At 41.5% G+C, this 25,714-nt stretch overlaps 1 protein-coding gene across 6 annotated transcripts in view; it reads left to right on the top strand.

The window, feature by feature from the left end:
• Nucleotides 1–25,714, top strand: part of ntrk3b (neurotrophic tyrosine kinase, receptor, type 3b) — a 236,453-nt gene that overhangs the window by 163,808 nt on the left and 46,931 nt on the right. For 3 of the 6 annotated variants that reach the window (XM_051941541.1, XM_051941537.1, XM_051941543.1), the window contains 2 exons: nt 20,082–20,174; nt 21,992–22,180. In XM_051941541.1, coding sequence (XP_051797501.1) covers nt 20,082–20,174; nt 21,992–22,180 — 282 coding nt within the window. The remainder of the gene's footprint in view (nt 1–20,081; nt 20,175–21,991; nt 22,181–25,714) is intronic. The other 3 variants (XM_051941545.1, XM_022200629.2, XM_022200628.2) reach the window with 1 other exon arrangement.

Here is a 25,714-nt window from a genome sequence, read left to right as displayed (position 1 = left end):
ATCGCGCCAATTCCACTCAACATGCTTGATAATTAGTGACAATTGTGAAAGTAATTTACAAACTCAAGCGATGCCATTGAGCAAATGGTGCCAATTAACTGGAGATGCTAATGTGGGCAGAAATGCGGAAAAGCAGCATCCGACCTCCATTACAGTGAGAGGAAGAGGGCCAGGAAGCTGTCCTCTGCGTGTCAGGGAGAATTGTCCAGGGAGGAGAGGGGAGGAGCTGCACATTGTTGAACTGGGCTTGTCACCATGCTGCACATTAATCCCACAGTATCGTGACCAGGGCAACAACATTTTAATTTACATTTCAGACTATTAGCTGATGCCCTTTTCAGAGTCAGTGGCACGACTGTGCAATATGTTTCAACTCAGATATCAACATTGCAAACAACTTAAGTTAGACTTTTGGGAATTGTACATCCACTCTGTCCACTGAAATTAAAGGGCCATGTGCAGCACAGAAGAACATATTTAACTAGAAAAGCACTTGGAGAGCGCAGACCTCCGCCAGGCCATCTGTCTGTCTGTTTGTCTGTTAACAGCATAACTCAAAAAGTTATGGACGGATTTTCACCAGATTTTTACAGAATACCCGGAAGAGCACAAGTAACAATCGATTAGATTTTGGAGGTGATCCGGATCACCATCTGGATCCAGGATTTTTTTGAAGGACTCTGTATAATTGAGAGAGATGGCCTGGCGGCAGACAGACAGACAGACAGACAGACAGACAGACAAACAAACTCCGATGATTACATAACCTCCTGGCAGAGGTAATAAAGATAAGTGAGACCACAGACTCTTACTGGTGTTACTGGTTAAATCTTATCAGGCGGTCAAGCACAGCAGTCTTTTCCTGTGGAGAAGCTGGTTCTTGGCCAGTGAGGTGATTTATGGAAAGTGAAAATGGGCCTTTTTTTTTTTTTTATAATGGGCTAATTAATATCTGCAGCCTGCAGGTTTCGTCCATTTAATTAATCAAGTAAAATAGCCTGGAAATGCAAAATAAGAATCGTTTAGCTTAAAGGTTCACAGTTTGACCATTAAATGTGTTTAACTCTCCGGGAGGAAGTTATGAATTGAGGTGTGTGAAATTGATATCTTTATTTACCAAATGTGGAACAGACATTCATGATCCCCAGATGGCAAATCCTTTGAAGTACAGTTTTAAGTGAAATCTTTCAGCTGTGGGATGGATTGCCATGAGATTTGGTACACACATTCATGCCCAAAGGATGAAGTGCAACAGCTTCAGCAGCCCTTCATTTTTCAATCCAAACCATCATTAGGTCAACATTTTAATTTACTCAGCGCTTTGATTTATGATCAAATACCTGCCAGACTAATGACGTTCCCATCAGGCTCAGCTGCACTCTGTCTTTTGTGCTAATAAGCAAGTTAGCATACTAACATGTTAAACTGTGGTTACCAAAGTGGTGGTCGCCAGAAACCAAAGTGGAGTGGTGAGACAATTTCCAAAAATCAATAAATAAAGTGAAAACTCCAAAAGGTGATGTTTGAGCCCTGCGCTGGGCTGTTTTCTTAACTTCTTTCTTTCCAGTTGGATTTCTGACTATTTCCACCCCCTCTGGCAATATGCATGTCCACTCGTGTCCACACCCACAAACATGACCATACACACCCACACAACATAGAGTTCAGTTCATTTTAGTTCTCTTGCGTCCTACAGGCAAAACATCTCATTTTACTGTGTTGTATTGGTAATGATTAACCTGTCAGTAAAAATGTGAAAGTACAACTACACTCATAGGAATTAGTTATTGAAGGAGCTTATTCTGAGAAGACAGGACAAGGTATGTTGCCTCACCCAAGAGGAGCAATTTCATATATTTTTTTTAATTTTCATTTTTTTTTTCACATTTGATGCAATTGAGTCCAACTCAGTAATACCTGGAAAATGTGTCCAAATGTCTTCTTTAATCTTCTTTTCAACATCTGTTCTTTACTTCGTCCTTTTGCTTAGCTGTAAATCTCAGGATCCAAAGCATATTTTCTAAACTAGCCGCACCCACCTGTAGCAAAATACAACCACCCAGTGCCATGAGATGAGTGTTGGAACAGAATCTTCAGTATTCCAATCCCAGTGCAGATCTCTAACGTTAAGGTCTTGTCAAACTGCCTGGTGCACGTGCAAGCAAAAATCTCTGGAGAAAAGCATTCTTGACTGTTTCAAATCATGGTGGACATTCAATGAGCCTTTATCATTTTCTACATAATGCTGATTATTAACTTCTTGCTGTCTAACTAGCTGCATATCAACTGCTCCCCCCCAATAAACTGGGGATGCTTCCACCGAGGTACCGAGGACTGTGTACAAGGCGAAGATAAGATATTTTGACTGTGCTTCTGGGGAGCTGTCATGTCCTGCATCTTTATGTATAGCTTATGGGGAACACATTAGCATGCCGACATTAGCGTTTGGTTCAGCCTCACAGAACTGGCAGAATGTCTGTAGACTCTTCGTTATTTTGTTTAATCACTGTTCTATTGTACATAGTCCAAAATTTATGTGACTCATTTTTATTCCTTTTTAATCCTTTTTTTTACTTGCATACAGATGACAGCCCAACAAATACAAGATCACTGAGACTCATGCAGATGCTGATATTTGACCTTAAAATAATCTGATAGAGATATATTTCTTTAACATTTGTGGCATTTGTAAACTGCACTGGACAGGATATTTTATGCTTGAAAAATCAACAACTGTCTGGTGGACAAACCTAAATGTATAATGATGATGGTTTCAAATACATCTGGAGTTTCTGTGATTTAATTTGCTGCCATTTACACTGATGCAGATATATCTGCAACAAGCTATTAGAATTCAGCCAGGCCGAGGCCGATTTATCAGTGGGGCTGTAATACAGATCCATGTTGCCTTGCTCATTGATTTTCGAGCAGCGCTTTTTGAGAAAAGGGAGACTGATTCACTTTTTATTCTATCGCTACATTAATTTGCCATGGTCTGTTTGGGATTTAAACTGACAACCAGACTCCTGTGTAAAATGTGTACATCCCCTAGCTTCAGGATAGTCCATGTTTTCATCCCATAAATTAAAAAGTCTACATGACTGCTGGGGAGTGGGAAAATATGCTGCGGACGACGTGGACAGATTAAATTTGGTCTGTTTGTGTTTAAGCAAAGAGAATGTCTTGAAGAGGCTCATTATTTGAAGTCAAGGCCTCGCTGTCTCATTATGAGTAGTGTTATTGTTGCTTGGTTCAATGCTTCCAGCTTTCTCAGACCTGAGAAAGAATCGGTAATGGGACTAATCCAGTGTAAGCAGGAGGGAGCTTCCTGGTTAATGGTACAGTTTGCCCTTTTTGTAGAAACATCTCCTCTCCTTTCCTCCTCTCCTCCCCCTTGTCTCCCCCCACTTCTATGGGATTAAAGACAGGAGGTGTATTCCCATTCTGTCACTCACATTCACTCTGCCTCCTAGGCCTCAGCCTCTATCAGTGTAAACAGAAGAGGGGAAACAGTGTTTGGTGTTTTCTCCTGTCTAAAAAAACTCCTTTTGGTGTCTCTTTGATCCCAGGCGCTGGAATAGTAATTGCTATCACTTATGAAACAAAATGACAAGTGCTGCCAACAGCTTAGCAATGCAAATACAAAAGAAGAGAGAACAGAGAGTGGTGGGGATATAGGTCTGTAGAGAAGAATTCACTCAGGCTCTGTGAAGGTCCTGAGCTTGTAGCTGGGATGCTTTTCACTGATTTTGGAAGGTTTTAAAGTGATAATCCACAGGAACCGTGTTTCAGTCACTGCCATAGGCAACTCTCCATGCTTTCTACGGAAGATAGATATATAGCATCTTCATGCATAAGGAATTTAAGTGCCTGGCCTCTCCATTGTGCCTATCTTTTGCAGTCAGCATTGCCCAAGAATACTACACTGCACTGAGCCTGCAAGAGAAAACTGGAAAAAAATATTGATAGCTGAAGCTTCGCCTTTCTGGCTTACACACGGTGGATGCAGCCAAAGCAGCTATGACTGGATGCTGGTTATTCAAAGAGCATACAGACAGACAGATATGAAGGAGCTGGATGACTCCTCTTCCCTCTTTAAAGCCGTGGAAGTGGATAAGCCTGGTGTTATTCACAGTCTCCCTCTGACATCTTCTGCTGATGTTTATTTAAATGGTGCTCAGATCGGTGTGGAAATCGTCCCATTGCGAATGCCCAGCAGGACACAGAACAGCTGGCCTCTGGAAGGGAAACAGAGAAAGCAAGAGAGAGGAGTTTTTCTGAAAGGACAGAGGGGGGAAGAAGAGGAAGAGAAAACTTGAAGGTTTTATGTAAAGGAAAGGATTTGTGTGAAATGTATTTTGTGTAATGAGACGCCCCAATTCTGCTCTCTGAAACAGCGTTACCTGGAGCTGGAAAATAAAAATCTCTCCTTCTGCCCATCCCCTGTGGAGCCGCGACTGTGCTCGGCTTACAGTGGGCCTATCCTCCATTTCACAAAAGCACTCCGGCTCTGTATTTTGTCAGATTTAGTCATCAGGCTGGTCGTCAGGAGAGGGTGTCATTTCAGAGCTCCTGCTGGGGAATGGCTCTTTCTTCTAGGACATTCTGACACAGAGCGTTAATAATGTAGCTTTGCTTCCTAGTGATCACAAACACAGCCATCGACCGCACTAGCCATCAACAGAAATGTCCGTTCACTCAATAACCCGCTGCTGTCCTTTCTGCTGTATTGTTTTTCCAGACTCAGTGATGTTCGTTTCTTCTGCATGGAAGGTGTTGGACACCCGTTTTACTTTTAGAACAGGGGAACACTGTTTTCTCAGTGTGATGAGCATCATTTGACAGGCCCCTGCCTCAGCATCCTCAGCATCCAAGTCCATTTACAGCCAGCTCGTTCACTTTATTGCCATTCGCTGATGGCAGCACTTTGAAGTGTTTGCTAAAGGAGGGTGGGGGTGGAGTGGGGGCAGGGGACATTTAATTGGCTGTATTAGTTGATTTGCTTCTCTTCTTATTTCTTGGTGCCCGCGAGTCACAGTGAGCTGGATTAGGCGACCTACATTTTAGTTTTGCTTTTTTCCCTCTCCCATCTTGATTCAGTGCTCCCAGTGTTCGTCATGTAGTGTTTAGGTTTCTTTGAAGGATCCCAGTTCATCTCCACCAGCTCCTCTCAATATGAAATCTGCTTGCTTGATCTGTGCAGAGAAAAACATCAGACAGCGAGACCCCTTTCAGCTCCGGTCCACGGTCCTCTGTGTTTACATTGACATGGATGTGTTCATACAGACTACAGGGAAAGTTAAATTTAGTATGCACATGACACTGACTGACAGCCTGCTGTGGGTAATGATGTGTTGTGTTTCACCACGTGTCGCCCACAGCAGTCGCCCTCAGAGAAGTTTTGATGTTTGTTGTGTTTGAAATGCCTCTACGCTTCTGTACATCCAGTGCGACATCTTCTTCAGTGTGTTTGGGTTGGATGAAATTTCCATGCAGGGAAAGACAGTCAGCCCAACCACTGTAAGGTTGCTGTCATATTTGGAGAACAAACTGTTGATCAGTCTCAGTTCTATTAGGTTCTTCAGTATGTCTTTGTGTTTTACTGCTTCTCTACTGCACTCTCACATGAAACGTGCTCTGTAAAATAAATACATTAAAGACCCTATCAGGTGAAAAGCCAGGGAAAGCAGTGGTGTAGAGTTACTCTCATTAATCCATCCATCCATCCATCCATCCATCCATCCATCCATCCATCCATTTACACCATTATATCCTGTTGAGGGTTGTGGGGGGCTGGAGCCTTTCCCAACTGACTTCAGACTGGGTCTACTTTTATGGCAGAAAGGGATCATAATTGTCGTTAAAAAAGAAAAACAAAATCTCCTAGACATGTAACTTTCATACAGTCTTAATGACTTAAATCAACAAACGTTGAGGGAGAAAAGTTACTTTAAAGTTAATATTACATTCACACTAATGTACTGTAACATCAGTAATGATGCATTAGCTCACCACTTAGAAGACTGCAAATTTAACAGATGTAAGTGTATGTGTCCCAACGTTTAGACTGAACCTGATTAAATTAATCATTTATAAGTTTTGGACATTTTCAGTCCTGGCTAACAGATACGCAGTTATGTTTAGAATAATAAAAGACTGGCATCAATTATACAAACTGCATACACTTAAATGTAGGTTCCCATTCACTTTATCTTTGACCTAATTGCAGAAAAGATAACACTTAAATGAATACTTAATGTAATCCTCTTAATTGCAGTTTGTCACACATGCCATAGCACCAAGCTGAAATGGATCTACTTACATTGCACTTCAGAGACGCATTCAGCAGCTTAGAAAATGATCACTGTTAAAAGAGTTTTTAGTAGGAATCACACAGAATATTCCGAATTAGCCAGCTACGCATTATATTTAAGGTGGCTCTACCCTGAGCTAAAGAAATTGGATGGAAGAGACCCGTCCTTTCTCTAAGTGCAGCAGTACAGTGTTCAGGTTCAAATGAAGGGAGGTTGATGTTACAGCTAACCTTGGCTATGCACCCTGCATGGCTGCCCCTGTAAGCCATCAGTCTGCTGGGAGTCTGACTGAAATATTAAAGAGGCTGTCTGCTCGCCTACTGTAGCACCTCACCACAGAGCAACCAGGGTGCATGGTGTAGTCTGTGTCATAGGTACAGAGGATATGTAACGGATGGAGAGCAAGGTGAAACAAGAGCTGAAGATTATTCACAGCATAATTGACTCTCACATTGCCATCAATCTTCTGATATATTTATCCATCTATATCTATACATTCATGACTGACAGGACCTGCCTACACGACATTATATTTGTCGCTGATGGACGACTGGACTGAAAAACTGCGAAGGTATAAATACATCCTGTTATTATGGAAGTGGCACCCTTGCAGTGGTGAATAGAAGATAGAAGTCACCTCTCACTGCCATGCGTCACCACACAGCACACCAGGCCTTACACTGTGATAACGCATTTAAGCAACACTACAGAGCTGATTTTTGTCTAATGCCAATGTTCAGTGCCATTGCAAGAAATAGTGACTTTTTTTTTAGATATGGAGGAAATGCAAGTCAGCTCTGGAGGTTGGTAGGCAGTGGATGGACATGTAGAGCATCTGACATCCACACAGTTTAGTGGCATGCAGGTCCTGTCCAAATAAAATAAATATATATTACCCATAGCTTCAATCTTTTTTCTAACCTGAACACCATCATTTATGACAATCACATTTTATCCCTTATTTGAAGCAGAATGTTGCAGCTTGTTTCTGAGAAACTTCACGTACATTTAGAGTTTCAATTAATTGTGTAGCCTTTGTAAAAGAAAAAATAGAACAGTGTTTATGTTTGTTACACATGTAATAAACTAAATCTATTTGCATGGACTGTATTTGATGGATTGATCTAGGTTCAATTTTTTGCCGGATGCTGTTTGACCACAGCTGGCAACATAGACTGTTATAGGGCTGGACGAACCCACTCTGATGTCAACTGTAGGTTTCCTGAGCAGCAGTTTTGAAATTCATTTTGGTGGCTTTGGCCATCATCATCTCGGCAGTGGCCACTCCTCCTAACTCCTGGTTTATCCAAAAATGAAAGTTGGTACATGACTAAAGCTGAACTGGACAAAGTAAAATTCCCTAGGCCATGGAATGTCCAATGACTGGGACTCAGAGCAGCTAAGACCTGAATTATGTCATTTTAAGCTATAATATTAAATTGTTGTCACATAGTGTTGGCACTTTGGAATCATTTTTCAGTCCCAGGCGTAGCTCGTTCCAAAAAGTGAATATCAGTAGGGGGTGATGCTTTCATTTCCAAAAAGAAGTCAGATTCTACAGAAGTGTATTGTGAAAATAGTCATACTTCCTCCTTGATCTGTTAGCTCAGGAAAACCTTTCCTAATAAGTTCATAGTTTATAATCAAAGCATGATGTTCATTTTATGAATATAGTCTCATATAGAGTAAAACAGATGATAAAACAGGGTTAGAGGGGGTTAGGGTTTATGTTTTAGGGTGTGGCTCCAATAATGTTGACATATAGTTGTGTGTAGTGTCCACAAGTTCTCAGTCACATCCACAGCTCACCCTTTATGCTGGGTTTTAATAGATTAAGATGACAATGGCCAAATTCCAAACTCAAGGCTTCAAATTGGTACATAGAATCGATGACCCCAGAGGATCTCACTTGATTGCCACCTCACTTGCAAGTGTGGATTAGCTCAAATTCAGAGTAGTCTGTGTTCAGTATCCTTCATTGCATTTTTTTTTGACTTGGACAATACATTAACAATTTCTACCCCTTATGAGGATAGAAAAGATAACCTAAATCGCTTTACATCCATCCATCTATTATCTCCACACTGTCTAATCCTCATTAGGTTCATGGGGTGTCTGGAGTCTATCCCAGCTGACTTAGGGTGAAGGCAGGGGAGACCCTGGAATAGTCACCAGTCTATCACAGGGAGACAAACAAGCACATTCATATTCAAACCTACAGACTATTTTAAATTATCAGTTCACCTCTGCATCTTTTTCGGCTGTGGGAGGAAACCGGACTACCCGGAGAAAACCCCCGCATGCCCAGGGAGAACATGCAAACTCCATGCAGAAGATCCCAGGCCCAGTTGCAAACCAGGGATCTTCCAGCAGCAAGGCAGCAGTGCTAACCACCAACTCACTGTGCAGCCCCAGATCATTTATATTTCTTTCAAAGTGTATTTGCTCTTGCAGAGGAGTCTTATAGGAACTAAATTTCAAGGACCTTTGGTTGGCTCAAATGCATTTCTGTCAATCAGTTCTTAATTTTGTGATTAATTAATATAATTTATTTGTAGAAAAGGTAGTTATTTGGTAAGGGAGTGTGACGGTTGATTTGCATTTATGTGTCATGGTTGGATGTGTCATTAGAATGACCCCAACAACATTCATTCATACACACACACACACACACACACACACACACACACACACACACACACACACACACACACACACACACACACACACACACACATGTTTGTTTTTCTATACCGGTGGGGACTTACCATTGACTCCCATTCATATCTAACTCCTAACCCTTACCCTAACCCTAACCTTAACCATCACCAAATCAATGCCTAACCCTAAACAAACGTTTTTGCACTTTTACATTTTTTATTAACAACAATATGGCCAAGAAAACGGTGTTGCCACCCGTGGGGACCTCATTTTAGGTCCCCACCGTAAGACAAGTCCCCACCTTTATAGCAAATAGTCAGGTCAAAGTCCCCACCGGAATAGCAGAAACAAGTACACATACACACACACACACACACACACACACACACACACACACACACACACACACACACACACACACACACACACACACACACACACACACACACACACACACACACGCCTCCTCCTCCTCCTCTCACTCCTCCACCTCCCGGGATAACAAATCAGTTTGGTCCTGATCCCTCCAATGGAGGCAGGCAGTTGTGAAAGAACTGAGGCAGGAATCAAGATCCCTGAGGCTAGAAACAAGAAAGAGGGGGGGGGGAAGAGGTAGGGACAGGGCGAGACAACAGAGAGAAAGATGAAATAAATGATGCGAGTCTTTTTTTTTTAAACTACTTTTAAGTTATGATGAAACAGCACTTGCTCAAGTAAAACATGCTGATAGAGGAATTTAGGTTTTGATCAATTGCTTTTGCTGTCATTCTGAAGGCGTTTTATGTTCAAATCAGTATTAGTATGGTTGCTGATAGTTGAACTCATATTGGCAACATGTTGAACATCCTGCTAACAGGCCAGCGAGTGGAAAGAAAGCTATCAGGGAAATTGTGGAGAGAAAACAAAAAGAAGTAAATGTATGAGAGTGAGTGAGGAAAGGAGAGAAGGAGAGTATTGACACTTGATTGACTGATATCCCACAGTGGGCCAGGGATTTCATTGAGTTGGTGTTTTGTGTATAACTAAGTCTGAATAAATGCTAAAGGAATGGGACCTGAATGCAACCAAGTGCAGAAAACGTGGTTAACAATGATCTTAATGTGCTGCTTCCATTTGATGTTAAAATCATAGTGCTTTCCTCTGTTACCTTGCTCAGCTGGGAACAGCTGTGATTAAAGATGAATCTGCTTTTCACTGATTTATTCTGAGCGTCCACTGTCTTGTTCACTTAAGCATGGTCTAATACGCCCTTCCTGCCACAACTACGTTACTGTTCTGTCCACTTTATTAGTCCTGAAGTTCTTCTCAGCATAAGGTTAACAAGTTTGTTTTAAAGTGAAATGTCTCAGCAACAACAAGATGGCTTGTCTTGACATTTGGTGCAGATATATTCCCCTGTGGATAAACTGTAATGACCCTAACTTTTCATCTTGTCAGCATTTTGAATTGTCCAGTAGTTTTTGAAAAACACATTTAAATCATCTCCACTTTAATGTTGCAGTCCAAATGTTGCCTTGGTAAGATGTTAAACTGGGATGAAAACATACTTAGGCTTGTCTCTGTTAAATTTTACCAGTGCCACTGTGAGGCTGGTGGAGCACTCCCAACTACCGGTTGGACTGCTGAGGATTTTTTGTACAGACATTCCTTGTTCCCCAGATGGTGAAGCCAACTTACTTACTCACCCAGCTTTTCCCTGTCTTTAAATAGCTGTTATGGTCAGATATACAGATATTCAAAATCCCCAACATGTGATTTTTTTTGTACAAAATTAAAATTCAAGGGCAAACTCAACATTACCCAGAAAACGTCAGTGTGTTTGTATTGTTGCAGTGAACAAGGTTGCACAGAGTGACGTGTGCATGTGCAGACATCTTATTAACCTGTGGTACCAGGTGCATCGGAGATACACAGTGCAGATCCAGTGAGTTGTGTCCTCATATTTCCTGCTACTTTTCCTGCTGCTCAGCTACACGTGTGTACTGTGTGTCCGTGTGCAGTGGATTGTTCATGTTCCATGTGCAGACTGTGACAACATTTTTTTCCCCTGGGAGCACAATGAAGTAGCTGTCTGTCTAGCTACCCAGGCAGCTATAAATATTTATAAACAGGGATTAATTCAGGTTCAATGCTGTCTTTGAACTGATTCATTTTGGTGATGTGTGTCTGTTGAGTGAACCTCACTCCAAAATTTCACCGCATTTTACCGCCACGTGTGACCCAAAACGGAATCATATCCTCCTCAGGGCCTATGACTAATAATTTTCCTCTCCCCTAACCCCTCCACTATTAAAACACTTGTTGGATGTAGGATGGTGGGACACATTAGCATGCAGAAGCATCACCCGTGGCGCTGATATGACTATCATCAAGCAGTTTTGTCGGCCGCAGTGCCTGAATGTGGCTCTCAGCCTCCTTTGTGATTTACATGCAAACTCTACCAGATGCTCGACGCTGGGGAATCGTTTCATATTCTAATGCCATGACAAGAAATATAGCCATCTAGCACAGGGCTGCCGCTGTGCATATGCTTGTACTGTATGTGTGTATGCGTGCATTGTCGCCTTTACTGCCGAGTTTATGATGCAAACTAGTTTCCGTAACAATGCCACCACAAGCTTTTCATTTGGCCCTTTATGATTAGATTGCAGCGAGAGAAGAATGAAACCCCCAACAGACTGGAGACTTGCATGACTCTCAATACCTTCTCAGATGGCTGCATGTTTTGTTTTCAATTTGTACGTATAATGTCTAGTAAAATGTTGGTTCCAGTTTTGGTAAAGATCCGGACTCTGTGTTAGTCATAAATCAAGGAACAGACTCTGGACAGCTCGGCTCCTGGATGATGTCATTTTCCATCACTTTTCAGACTTGTGTAAAATTGCTTCGTCTGTCTTCAGGGAGCTTACAGGGTAATGTGTTGTCAAAGATATAAAAGCTGATAGGGCGCTGTGGGAACAGAGTCAGAATAACAATCTCAGTGTTTTCTTGCATTATCATTCTGAGCATCAAGACCACAGATATACAGCAACGCAAACCGTAATTGGCTCGATGCTGTGTCATTGCAGATAATGTTGGGTGTGGTGTCGACAGTTGATTTTAGAGGACGTACAAGTGGATTCAGATGCAGTGACTGATAGGATTACAGCAGATTTCAAATGCGTGTTTATTTCTGTCTCGACTCGGTCGTCCTTCCCCTCAGCGCTCACCATTGTTTATACCGCAATAAAGAGAGAGCACGTTGAGCGGTGACTGTAAATCGTCGATAGCCCATAAATATCAAACGTCTTAGTGCCGAGCCACAGTTGGTCACCATCAACTGGAGGGGAAAGTGAACACAGTCCAGCGGTGTTTCACACTACACAGGCTGCTGTTTGGAAACCTTAAGAAATGGGGTTAGTATGGGTTTGCTGTTGACCTGTCATATTCTCACCATGGGAGTGGGAGGTTCAGTGAACGGGTTGAGGCCAGCTGTCAGGAGAGCTTTATCCATGTATTCTTCAGTTCAACTAAGGAAGTTGTCATCAAGTTTTACATACAACCCCAAGGCCTCTTCACATCATAGTGGCATTTCACAATTAACTGACCTTTAATTGCGCTACAGTTACACTCACTGTGTGGATTTGCACAGTTGCCTGCTACTGAGCAAGTAGCTGCAACATCGTAATGGCTTTCAAGAACCAAAATAATAGATCTCAGCTTAACGTTCTTGTTTGGAAATGTTGCCCTATAGCGGGTCCCGTTAAAGACGCTGAAATTAAGAAGCTCTAAGACATTCGCTGGTTACTCTGACAGCAATATATCAGTTTATTAACCTGCCGTACAGTCACAGTGCTGAAGAGCAAACGACCAGCACTGATAGATTTATGAAAAAAGCTTTGAGCACTACGACAGTTAGTTAATATTTATGTGCTATAGACCCATTGTCTTTTCTTCATCACAAGCATGTCGTTAGCCCTGATTTCACTGTTTTTGACCCTTCCCACGTATGGGTTTAATTTGTTTCAAATCCATCGTTAACCAAAAGCAGGGCCCTGCCTCAGTAAGTTATCCTTCCTGTGTTCTCTTGTTCATTTTACATGTCCTCAAGTTAATTCCAGTCCTAATTAACTACCTTTGAAAGGAATCTGTGCGATAATTACCACAAGGAGGTGGAACGGAAGCAATCACACTCTGCACAATTTATTCCTCACCACAGGGAAAACCCCGCAGAGTCGCAAACTGCCTTCTTTTCTGTCCTGAGAATCACCTTCAGCATTTTTAATTTCGTTTGTAGGGAAACAAAGACACAAACAGTCATGTCACTCCAGACAAAAAATTGCCGGTTTGTACTCTGGTCTGGTATATTTGTAGAAATAACTCTTCTTAAAAAAAAAAAAAAAACTCCATAATGGATAAACAAACTAGAACTGAAATAAATTAACTAAGCTGGTAAGACTAGAAAAACCCAGAGGCTGTTGTAGAAAGTACTTCTCATAACAGAGAAAGAGAATGACTAACAGGGATCATGCATTACCATTCAAACATTCGGGGTCACCCAGGCGATTTCACGTTTTCCAAGAAAACTCACACTTATATTTATGTGCTAACTTAATTGCACAAGCGTTTTCTAATCATCAATTAGCCTGCAACATGATTAGCGAACACATTGTAGCATAAGAACACAGGAGTGACGGTTGGTGGAAATGTTCCTCTGTACCTCTATGTAGATGTTCCATTAAAAATCAATCGTTTCCAACTAGAATATTCATTTACCACAATAACAATGTCTAGACTGTATTTCTGGTTAATTTAATGTTGTCTTCATTGAAAAATGGCTTTTCTTTCAAAAATGACATCTCTAAGTGAGCCCGAAGTCCACCAGCAATGATGGACGTGCACGTCCAACCCAACCTTTGCCATGCACAGAGCAAACAAGCTGGAGTTGAATCCTCTGAAAAGACAGATACCAACACTGTATTAGTGGAATTCAGTACTTTTCCAGTGTATCGCTCAACTGTAACCTGGCATGTTCTCTCTGAACATGTCAGTTTTAAAAAAGGGGTCACTAGTAATGTTTAATTGTTTTAAAAATAATTTCAGAAAACAGCATCCCACTCGTTTGTGGCAGGTTACAGGAGTGCATTATGTTGAGAACTGTTTCAGTTGTGGATTAATACATGCTTTTGGTGCAAACATGTCAGTCAGTTCAAGAATCTTTATTTTCATTGTGCAATTAGTTTTTACCAATGATATATCGAAATATTTGTTGGAAATACCAGCTTAAAAGTTAACATTACAAGACATGGACAGTAAAACATACAGTGCATTAAAAATATAAATACATAAAAAATAATATATATCTGCAGCAGACTGATTAAAGTTCAGCAGTGCAAGGTCCAGTGTCACTTCCATATTGTCTCAAGCTATGTCTGACGTTACTAAGCAATTCCATTCCGCTAAGTGTGCCTATGTGGGGTTGCATAAGGCCATTAGGTGCTGTACAAAGGTTTCTTTTCACAGTATCTGGGATTTCTTTAGTCTTGTTTAAAGGGTTTTGCTTTTGAATCAGTGTGATTATGCCTGCAAAATGACAAAGCCTAAAGATGAAAGCCACCTTGTGTCTGAAAGTTAGTTAGTTCAAAGGTGCAACAGGTCTTTTAATTCATCACTGAGGCCCACCACTTGAATGATACTGTAATTTACGAGTCACTTTTAAAACCCAAGAAAGGAAGAGTGTGATGTGTCTGCTCCTGTAGAGTAAATTAGATTGACTTCCAAACTCTGAAAAACAGATGATGCAAATGTCACATTTGATCAGTTGATTTGACTGAATTAGCTAATGTACCTGCAAAATGTACCTTACATGAACATAAAGCATTTGCTACACCACCGTGAGCAGCATGTTACAGCAAAGCAACATTGAGTAATGTGGACCTGAGTGACGTGTAACCTGGAGAATCATTGAGAATCTTAGCAGGATTACACTTTTCACACAAAAAGAGAAGGATGCTGGCTGGAGAAACATATTGCCTGGCAAAAGATGGAAGGATGTGAGCAGTGAGATTTAACTGATCTTCAAATGACGGCATGTCACAGTGATCTAAGACTTTTCCAGAAGGAATCCCTGGACAAACTACTGTCTGTTACTCTGAACATGTTAAATGAATGATTTTTTTAAACTTATTTTTGGTACTGTCGTGTTCATTGATGATCAGTTACATTTTTGCGAGCTTGTGTGTCAGGTGCAGCTGTGTAACAGACTGAATGAATGTACAGCAGAAGTTTCAGATTCCTCTTCATCATGCAGCACCTTCAGGAGGGCGCCTGATTGGTCATAAAGATCTGTCTTCAGTGACAAGAAGAGCAAGATTCCTGGCAGCAGATGGTATCGTCCCCACAGAGCCCTGATCTCATCATCATGCAGTCAGTGTGGGATTATATGAAGAGACAGAAGACACTGAGACAGACTAAATCCACAGAAGAACTCTGGCAAGCTCTCCAAAATGCACTGAGCAGCCTACCTGCCAAGTGGCCTGAAAAATTGTGTACAAGTGTAATGAAGAAAACCTATGCATTATTTTTGAAAGCATCCTCACTTTTGCAAGCCGAGAGGGAAACCTGACTGTGTTTAAGTATTGATTATTGAGTATTGAATTTAGTAACTAGACCAACTGAATTAATAGTAGGTGTTTTTTTTGTTGCTTGATTTGCTTATTACTCCACCACAGAACGTGGCAGTTATGTGACGAATGGCATACATTTGTCTGTCTATCCATCAGTTTGTCCGTCTGTTAGCAACATTACTCACAAATGGACTAACAGATTTAGTTGAAATTTTCAGGGAAGGTCAGAAATGACCAAGTGATTAGATTTTGGCAGTGATGCGGCTTATAGTCTAGTTCCACGAATTTGTTAAAGATTTCTGTATCATTGTAAGAAAATGGCACAGCGTCACTAACTATGACAAGTGAACACTACGTCAGTTGGCCGTTGACGATCACATAATTGCGATCCTACTAATGATTGACTGCTGCGGACTTCTCAGGACAGTAAACGTACAACAGAAAACCCGTCAAGTGACCACAGAGTGAAACGTAAGTCGCGCGCGTTCACATGAAGGGGGAGTCAGATTTTTTCGGGGAGTGTGAAAATTGCACAACACCGGTCCATTTTAGCAAGCCAACTGCTGTCCCGCTAGCTTCAGGATGGTGACATTGTTTTCTCCACCAGTACACCTCAAAGAGCAGTGTTCGATGCCACTATTAATATACAATATAGCCATTTTAATGAGAAGCTCGGACGCTGTTGTATGTATTGAATGATATTTTATTCCAACAGTGGTCAAAAAAATAAAAGAAATCACATTTATTACAGCCCCGGAGGTAGGGAGTGGATAAAACCCGTTGAAAGGGTGCACGCCCTTATGCGACACTCCTCGGAAAAACAGCGAATGCACTCGTATACAAACAGGGATAATGTGATTGGTCAAAGCTCGCCGGCCTTCTATTGGTTGACAGCGTTGATACACAAAAAATCCGAGAGCAGAGCAGAGATCCGCGAGCAGAAGTTCCGTGTGAGTAAGAGGAAGAGTTTGAGTTTGAGCGCAGGAAATCTGCGCGAGCAGAGGGCGAGGACACAGTTTGAGCACGCGCTGAGCAAATTTGAGCGCGAGAGCAGAGTTCTGAGAGACAATACCACGAAATCTGAGAATGAAATCGATAAATGCTGCCCTCAAATCAATTTAGAATGCTCTTGAATTATGACAGGAAATTTATTCCATACGTGGCGGAGTTATGTGATGATCACTGGATGTTTATCTGTCTTTCTGTGCGCAAATTACTCAAACAGACAAATGGATTTGGATGAAATTTTCCGAGAAGGTCAAAAATGATACAAGGACCACCTGATTCGATTTTGGCAGTGATGCGTCTTATAGTCTGGATCCACAAATTTGTTAAAGATTTCTGTATCATTGAAAGATAGTGGCATGGTGTCACTGTAACTATGACAACAAGTGAACGCTACGTCAGCTGCCTGCTGATGATCACATGATTGCGATGCTACTCCAAATCTATCACTGCGGACTTACCAAGACTTATCCGTCAGAAATCACACGACGACTGAGCAGCCTTGGGGGAGTACTGCGTTCTCTCAGTGCTTTTCTTCTTTCATTTATTTCCTTTTCTGAACCCCATGCCGGTGGAGAAAATAAGAGTCACTTAGTTTAGCATAATATTTTGAACTATTTGGAAACACATTAGCTTCTCTCTGTTCCAAGGTTATTACAAGACATCTTTAAAGGTGCAGGTACAAGGAAAGCCAGGCTAGCTTGTCCCCTGCTTACAGTCTTTGTGCTATGCTACAGGCTGTTGGCTTCATACTTACCATACAGTCATGAGAGCTGAAATGGTGATAGCTGATATAATGCTTATACTATATACCAAAATTAAACCTTCAGGTACTAACAGGTCTGTCCCTATCATTCCTTTGATTACCATTGTTTTCTGAGTGAATAGCACACCAGTCTCCAGACTTTATCAGCACTTTTATTTTAATTGTGAATTGCCAGTGGACTGCAGACGAAAATTAAAGGGTGAGGGTTTCTCTGGTAGCATTCAGTGAGAGAGACAGCAACCACTCTACATGACTTTTAATAATTGTGTAAAGATTTGATACTTGCACATCATGTTAAGGCTGAAGTTGGTAGTAATATGGAAAAGGCAGGAATAAATGCTGGAAATTCAAAATATGCAGCCCTCCTCCTGCTGCCATCACTGTTCACAAGCAACTCCCACCACACTAAAAGTCGATATTTGCTTGTGGCTTCACATGTGAATTAAATTACGTCTTCACTAATGAAAGAGTTCCATTTAATCCATTGTGCCACCACATCCAACATGCACATATTACTGTGTTTGCTATCTGATGAAGATGAAGACCTGTGATTGGTTAAGGTCTGAAAATGGAGAGATGCAGAAGTCCGGTTTCTTCTCAGACTATTTAAATTTCAATATGCTGAAAGATTAATGTGGAATTTATTATGCCAAAAAAAATCCCACCTACCACTTCTTTAAGTGGATATTGATTCCTTCATCTATCTATAATTCCCAGTATTTGAACTACTCCTTTAATGTGCAGACTCCTTGCTTTAAATCATGAAATTGATGGAATCATTACAGCAATAAGATAAATATAGACAAATAACCATAGCAGCTTGAGAAATAGAAACACACGGGCCAAAAACCCACCCATTGTTCTTAGTCAAGGTCTGAATCAGATCCCGCTGCCAGTCGGAGTGCTTCGCTGATTCCACTTGCTCTATGAGGTTGTGGACAAGATGAGACATGAAAAGAATGGGAAAATAGTTGAGAGTTGGCTCATTTCATTTTCCAGTTCTCCTGAATAAATCAAAGTTGGTTTAATAGAGAGGAACTTTACTCTCAGATAGACGTTTCAGGGGAAAATGTCCACTGCTGAATTCCATTCTGTGCACAGGCATCGTCTCAGATGATAAAACCCCTCTCGGATGCCGTTGGGTCTTTTCATCACTCAGGTAACATAAATGCAATTTTTAGAATGTTCTCGAGTCAAGAAGTCCAATTTCCCCCTCACTCCTCAGAAAACCTTCATCTCCCAAGAAATCAGAAGGGAGGTTTTCGTGCAGTTTTGAGTGCTGTGATTTGGAGTGAGGCCAGGCTCTCCCTGAGGCCTCATCGATCTGGCACCAGAGTCTGATCAGATGGGTTTTCATTCCATTTCATATTGTATTAAAAAAGCAGAACATAATCCTAGGATCCTTTTGAGGTATCTTTTCTAATTTTTAAAGACTTTTACTCATGAATCATGATGATTTTCAAAGTAATGATTTTATTTCAAGCATAGTGATGTTTGAAAGCTGGATATTGCACATATATCTTGGTGCCTGTGCTGTGTAGCAGCGGGTCAGAGGCATCAGCAGAGATTTAGAGCTGTATTGTGCCACCTGTCCCCAGTGGTTGGGTAGGTAGTAGCACGGCGAAGACCTGTGCTCTGCTGTGCAATAAAGTCTAATAAAGACAGCGCTCAGGTATGAAAATCCTGCAATGAGAGTAAATGTTGTGAATAAATTGTTGCTCACATGTGTCACTGCATCACACAGCCACCTCCACCCCCCCGCGAGTGTGACTCTATAATTTGATATGACTGGGTCTTGATTACTACTTACGGTGTTGTCAAGGTGAGCATAAGACTCAACATGGTGGGTAAACAGATTCACTGTCACTGCTCCACTGAGTCAGCCGCTGTTGACTTTATATCCACTTGCTGTTTCCCATCCCTTCCTTCCTCTTCCCCTCCTCACTCCCCTCTGAAGATTGCAGTTGTCAGAGCTCTGCGTTGGTTTTGACACAGCAGTGATAGAACAGAAAACTGGATCACATTGGCTGACAGTAAATCAAGTCCGGGCCTTTCTTTGAATTTTGATTAAAGAAAGGAAATTATGCTTGGTATTGACAGGAATGTGTTGTATGGCACCATAAATTCAACCAGCCTTGCTTCTCTGGCACCGCCTTTACTGATCATAATTTACAATTGCTAACACGCATTTCTGAATACCGGGTTCATTTTTCAAAACTCTTCACACAGTCAGCACAACAGAAGTAAGCGTGGTCTGAACTGTGAATCACTTTCCATTGCTTTGACAATCTTCACTAACCTGTTTTCTACAACCCTGTCTCCTAGAAATGCCTTTCACATAGAGATAAACTGAAACAGCAAATACTCTTTAAATGAGACGGAACTGCAACCAAAACGTTCTTAATTAATGTATTTGATAAGTTGCAAATACGTTGATTTCGAACGTATGAGTAGTTTGTTCACTGATGACACACTTTCCAGAGTATCCGATCTTGCTGCACAAAATCCACTTGTAGTGACGAAACAAATTTTATGATTGACTGGTTAAGGTTAATGAGAGTGGTCTGTAATACAGATAAAGTCTCACTGACTTTGGACACAACACGGTTGCTTATATTTAATCAGAGCCATCATCTTCTCCTAACCTTAACCAAAGCACTTTCGTTCACTACACTGATGAGCCAAAGCACCATGACCACCCCTGCCTAATATGCTGTTCATCTTTTGCAGCTCCAACCCGCAGATGCATGGACTCTACAAGACCTCTGAAGGTGCCCTGTGGTATCAGGCACCAAGACGTTAGCAGCAGATCCTTTAAGTCCTGTAAGTTGCGAGTTGGAGCCGCTGTGCATCAGATTTGTTCCAGCACATCCCCAACTCCATTTTTCCTGCACCCAACACACTGACTAGGTGAACTAACTGTTCACTTGCTGTTTAATACATCCGAGGCCTTGACATTGGCGCAGTTGTTATGAGAAAATCAGCCTTGTCCAATTAATCTGTGAGTGGTTATAATGTTTTGGCTCATTGGTGTAAACCTAACCACAGACGGGAGTCTGGATGCAAACTCTCTGCTGAATGAACACTTTGTCCCTCTATCCACCCCAACCACCTCCTGCAGACTGCAATGCAGTTTTTAATGTGATGGAAATCTCATTATCTGGTTAACTTGTGCTGGAAGGACTCACGGGAGGCTCTTAGATGTGTTACGCAGAAGTATTTAATGAAACTCTGCCGAGAAGAATAGAGGTTAGCAACACTAATTGAGACACAAGGCACTCTCAGTTCTGCAAGATATCCTGATAACAGGAAGCATTTGTACATACGCAAGCTTTTCATGTGTATTCCACATTCTTCTATAAGTCACTTTTTGGATAGAAGACATTTCACATATGGCAAGTCTAAAGATGGAGAAGGAATACTGGGTGAGCAAGGTCTGTCTTCTAAAATCAGACAAGAGAAGCGTTGGTGACACTGCTGCAGCTTTACTTAAAGACAGAAAATTACTTCACAATAGACGTGGCACTACCAGTGAATTTATTCCAGCCAGCAATTACATTGCACCTAAACCACCATTAAAACGCTCCTGTTTGGATACACTTGACATACTATTGTCAAACTGCTGAATTGAACTGTAAATCAGACTGCAGTTTGGTACATGCTGCTCACCAATCACAGTCACACTGAGGTTTACAACTCAATTCAGGGGTCACATTTCCCTCCAATTGTTCCTACATTCCTCAGCCCTTTAGAGGAATTCTCTTCTTCATGAAGGTGGACATATCAGTAGAAGATTGCAGGGATGGAAACAGAGTTTTTTCCAGGTGAATTGCTTCATTTGTAGCTCTTCTATACAAGTGAATTGCTGTTATCTGTTGAAAGAGTGTTTTAGGTCATTGAGTTACAAAGTTTTCTTGTCGTGAGACAAAAGTCTTTAGGGTTTGTGAACTAAAGGTGATTGTGATATACATAGGAAGGGTTCTGGTTGTGTTTGAAATGTGAGATTACCTGCTGGTTTGAAAAGCGGAACTTACTATTGAATAAATGTGTGTGTAAATGTGGGTAAGTGTATCGGTGAATTCATGAATTAATTAGTAGTTTTCTAATGATGGGTGTGTAGTAGTGCACATTTGAAGAATACAGCACTGTTTTTTGACATAACTTGACAAATGAAAAACTTCTGGTTCAGCAAATAAATTACTCTTATTGTGTATTAGTTCTGGAGTGTTCTGGTAGAAACAGGAAGTCACCTTCATTGTACTGTGGCTGTCCTTTATTTTCATTGGCCTGTATTTGAAACTGACAACAAACCACCCACCTCCCTAACCGTTAGCCATATAGTATGTCACTTGATAAAGCTGCCTTGTTGACTATAACTATAGTTAAAGATCACTTTATTTTTTTGTTTTAAAAAATAAAAAAAATACTTAAGATTCCAGAATCTATAAGTAAGCAAACAATGTTACTTTCAGATGCACAAAAATGTCATTTCAAAATGTCACTGTTGATGTGCAATACTTCAGGAAGTTGTGTTTATCTCTGTTACCAAGTATACTCTCATGTAAAATCGACACGATTCAACAGTCTAAAAACACATTTTGAACTGTGAATTAAGTCATAGTTCTTTTGTCTCATTCCAGGTCCAGTAGCTGTGATCAGCGGTGAGGAAGACTCTGCCAGCCCCCTTCATCACGTCAACCATGGGATTATTACCCCCTGTACTTTGGATGCGGGCCCTGATGCGGTTGTCATAGGGATGACTCGAATTCCTGTGGTAGAGAATCCTCAGTACTTCAGACATGGGCACAACTGCAACAAGCCAACCACGCGTAAGTCCCTCTGTTAATTTGATGGAAATATAACAGGCTAGTCTCATCTCTGAATAAGAACACTGATCACGTGTCTGTCAAATCAATGACATCAGGGTGGGACCCGTACTGTTTTCAACACAGACTCACAAACAGAGTGAATGTAGCTTTCATTGATATATAGATAGATGTGCAAATCTAAAAAAAAAAAATGAAATAGGATTTTTGTTATTAATAGCTTAGGCTAACCTTGGCAACACTTAAAAATTGACGGTTAAAAGGTTGCAGCCTAACCCATTACATCATTGAAATACAGCAGTTGTGAATTAAAGAGGAACTCTGCTGGAGTGTTTTGGATAATAATGCAAGCAAAAATGGCTAAAAATTGTTAATCAGAGAGCTGCTGTCCCTTCACATGGAGGATATGACAACCAGGCAGCCGAATGGGACCATAAGAGTCTCATACATTATCTGCAGCTGTCTCATCATATGTATCAAGTTAAGTTCTCTCAGAACCATATGGGACCTCAGAAAGCTATTCAGAATAAGCAGCTGCCTCACACTCAACCAAGGTTATTTATTCACTAAAGCTGTTTCTGCTACCCTGAAAATGTTGCAGACTAAAGCATTCCAAATGTTCTACTCCTGACTGCAAAAGTCAACACAAAATTCTTCCTGCACTTCCAGTATCTCAGAAACTGAACACCCAGTGGATTACTTTAATTTTGGCAGCAGTGTCTCACTGCTTATCCTTATTTTGAAACATGCCGTGTTGCTAATGTTACCATTAGCTTTGATTCTATTTTTGATCATTCTGCTGTGCGGTCCACTGTTGCTCCATGTTGTCAATCGCAAATGTTGAGAGAGTTTAATGCAAAAGAAACTTCCAAAAGTCACAAATGCAGCAACTTGATTTCAACAACAGAATTAAAAAAAAAAGAAGGGCGGTTCGGTAGGGGGTCGGCTGGATCTCCATCAACAGGAATGTAGATGGAGCATGGTCAGCATCAGCTCAGCTACATTTAGAGCTACAGACACTGAAACAGAACTCAAACTAGTTATAATACAGTCATAGAGAAATGAGCTATATTTGCAACATTTTGTGCTGAAAATTTGAAAGACTTTCTAGAGACATGTGAGACTATTACTAAAAAGGGGCACATTATGGGTCTTAAGACGTACTGTCTGGCCATGTTGGAAATCAGATGTGTTCGTATTCATATGAACAGCTAAACAGGAAGGTTTGGGACAGCAACGGGAAACAGTTGACACAGACTCCCCATATGCAATGTTGGAAAGGTGTCAGGGATAGTGTAACCATCCAGCCATCTCACATACAGGCCAGAAAGACAAAAAATGCTGTTGTGGATGCCAGACATTCCAAGTGTATCAGGACTCTGTCTGTAAAGGTCTTGGCAAAGGTAAAAATGGAAAAAAAAAGTGAAAAGTCCAGATAAAACCATAAGGAAGATCAATGTTACATATTCTATGTCTAAAAAGGGCTTCTGTTCGTCCTCCTTCATCACAGTGGCATGTCCCTCATTACTACTGGTGGCCATTATTACACATCATTTGACCTTCTTTTATGGAGTAACAAATGGTCCCTTGAAACCGTAAGGCAAAGTGCCACAGAATGTTATGCAGCATGAAGAAAAGTGTAACATCTGGTCAGAGAGACAGATATCAAACGCCACATCTTTATGAGGCTCATTCCGACCGTTGCATTGCCATTGTAATGAGCTGTTTATCTTTACAATGAGAAGTGCTGGGGCCCTCGGGGCAAAAGTATAATTTATTGTCATCTACAGAATCGTATGATCATATGGTGTTAACATCTGGTGGCACAGTGCCAGGCTTTTCATATAGGATCTGTTTAGACAAAAGCAGCATTCTGTGTATCAGCTCCTGGTGTTCAGATACCCACAACCTCTCCTGTGGAAATCATTCACTCTCCCTCGGGACTCATGTTCCAGGTTGGGAAAAGACAAGACCACTTTAAGGCCTAATTACTCACAATTACATCGACTGCTCAAGAGAATCAGCAGAAAACAACTGTGCCAGCAGCCAGCCACAGCCTGGCGCCTGCTGTTTCTATTCCAAGAGACACCAGTCAAACCGACCAGATTTAAACAGGGAAAGGCTCTCTGCTGTCTGAATGCTGGATCAGGTGTTTTCCTTCATGACCACATCCCCGTTCGACTCAGAGCTGCATCGTTTACATCTTGGCTCATACTCAAAATGGCTGCTGGTCAGGCTAACAGAAGTTGGCTTCAGAGTTGGAGCCAATGAAAAGGGAGGAAATCCCATTTAGAGGTGATAAATAAATGACGGGTCTTATGTATTATGAATTGCATGAATTTTTAATGTCCAGCCAGTGCCTGATTTATAACATCTCATGTCTTGCACAGGAGATCTGATTGCGAGCTAATGAATAAATGACAATGGGCACAAATGAAACTTTCTCCCGATCACCATGAACCTGGTACTGAAAATCACACCATACATGTGCACCACAGTGGTTGGACTTCGGCTTCACCGAATTTTCTTCCTCTCAGAATGCGGTACCCATTTCCTTTTTTTAGATTTAATTCTATGTGCGTGAATAAAGAAGGAGACTGTAGGAAATCAACCCTGAATTCATCACAAGGTCATAATGGCCACTGCTTTCTGCCATCGGCTAGGAAAACAAAAATGGATCCAAACGGCTTCTGCCTCTGCCGATCACTCACTGAATATGAATGCATTCTTTCCCCTCAGGACACGCACACATGGAAAGCAAATGTCTGTGTATCCATGTGTATATCAGCACAGGATGTGTGTAGGTGTATGGCAGTGAAATTACACCCATGCATGTATGTTGGTGTGGGCGCACTCTTAGTGTGGCTTGTAGGTACAAGGAATTTGCCGATATGTCACCTTACTTTCCACCAGCTGATTAGTGTCTTCAGTCAGGGGTCCTTTGGGTGTCGTGCTGGGCCCCCTGGGTCCCCATTGTCCTGCTGGCCTTGATTGTTCTGCAGCACTCAGATACACTATGGCTGCTTTACTGGTGCTTGGCCACTAATCCATAATGTATTCATTCATTTACTTGAAAGCTTCTTATCCAGGAGAATAGCTTGCTGCCAGGGTGTATTACACACACACGCACGCACACACACACACACGCACGCACGCACGCACGCACGCACGCACGCACGCACGCACGCACACACAAACACACAAACACATACCTCCTTCGTTCAGGCTTGCAGTGGTGACACAAGCTCACACATACATAAATTTAAACACTCCCACTTACCTGTGTCCATCAGGAGTTCACTAATGCGATGGTCAGTCTGCTTCCACTATCTCTCCTCTGGATAATTTATGGTGTCCCCTGCTGTCACCCTGTATGCATTTTGAAATCTGCTGCGATGATAACAATGAGGAGGGGGAACAGTCTGCCGCTGCTGCTGTCTGCTATGCTGGCTTCTGTTAAAACAGCTGCATTTGCTGAGAACTCGCCTGCTGCAGAGCTCATGCCAGTGATTCCAGTGTGCCCTTACCAGATGTATT

Source organism: Acanthochromis polyacanthus, chromosome 2 (assembly GCF_021347895.1).
Source record: "Acanthochromis polyacanthus isolate Apoly-LR-REF ecotype Palm Island chromosome 2, KAUST_Apoly_ChrSc, whole genome shotgun sequence".
Taxonomy (NCBI): domain Eukaryota; kingdom Metazoa; phylum Chordata; class Actinopteri; family Pomacentridae; genus Acanthochromis; species Acanthochromis polyacanthus.
This window is presented reverse-complemented; position numbering and strand designations above follow the sequence as displayed.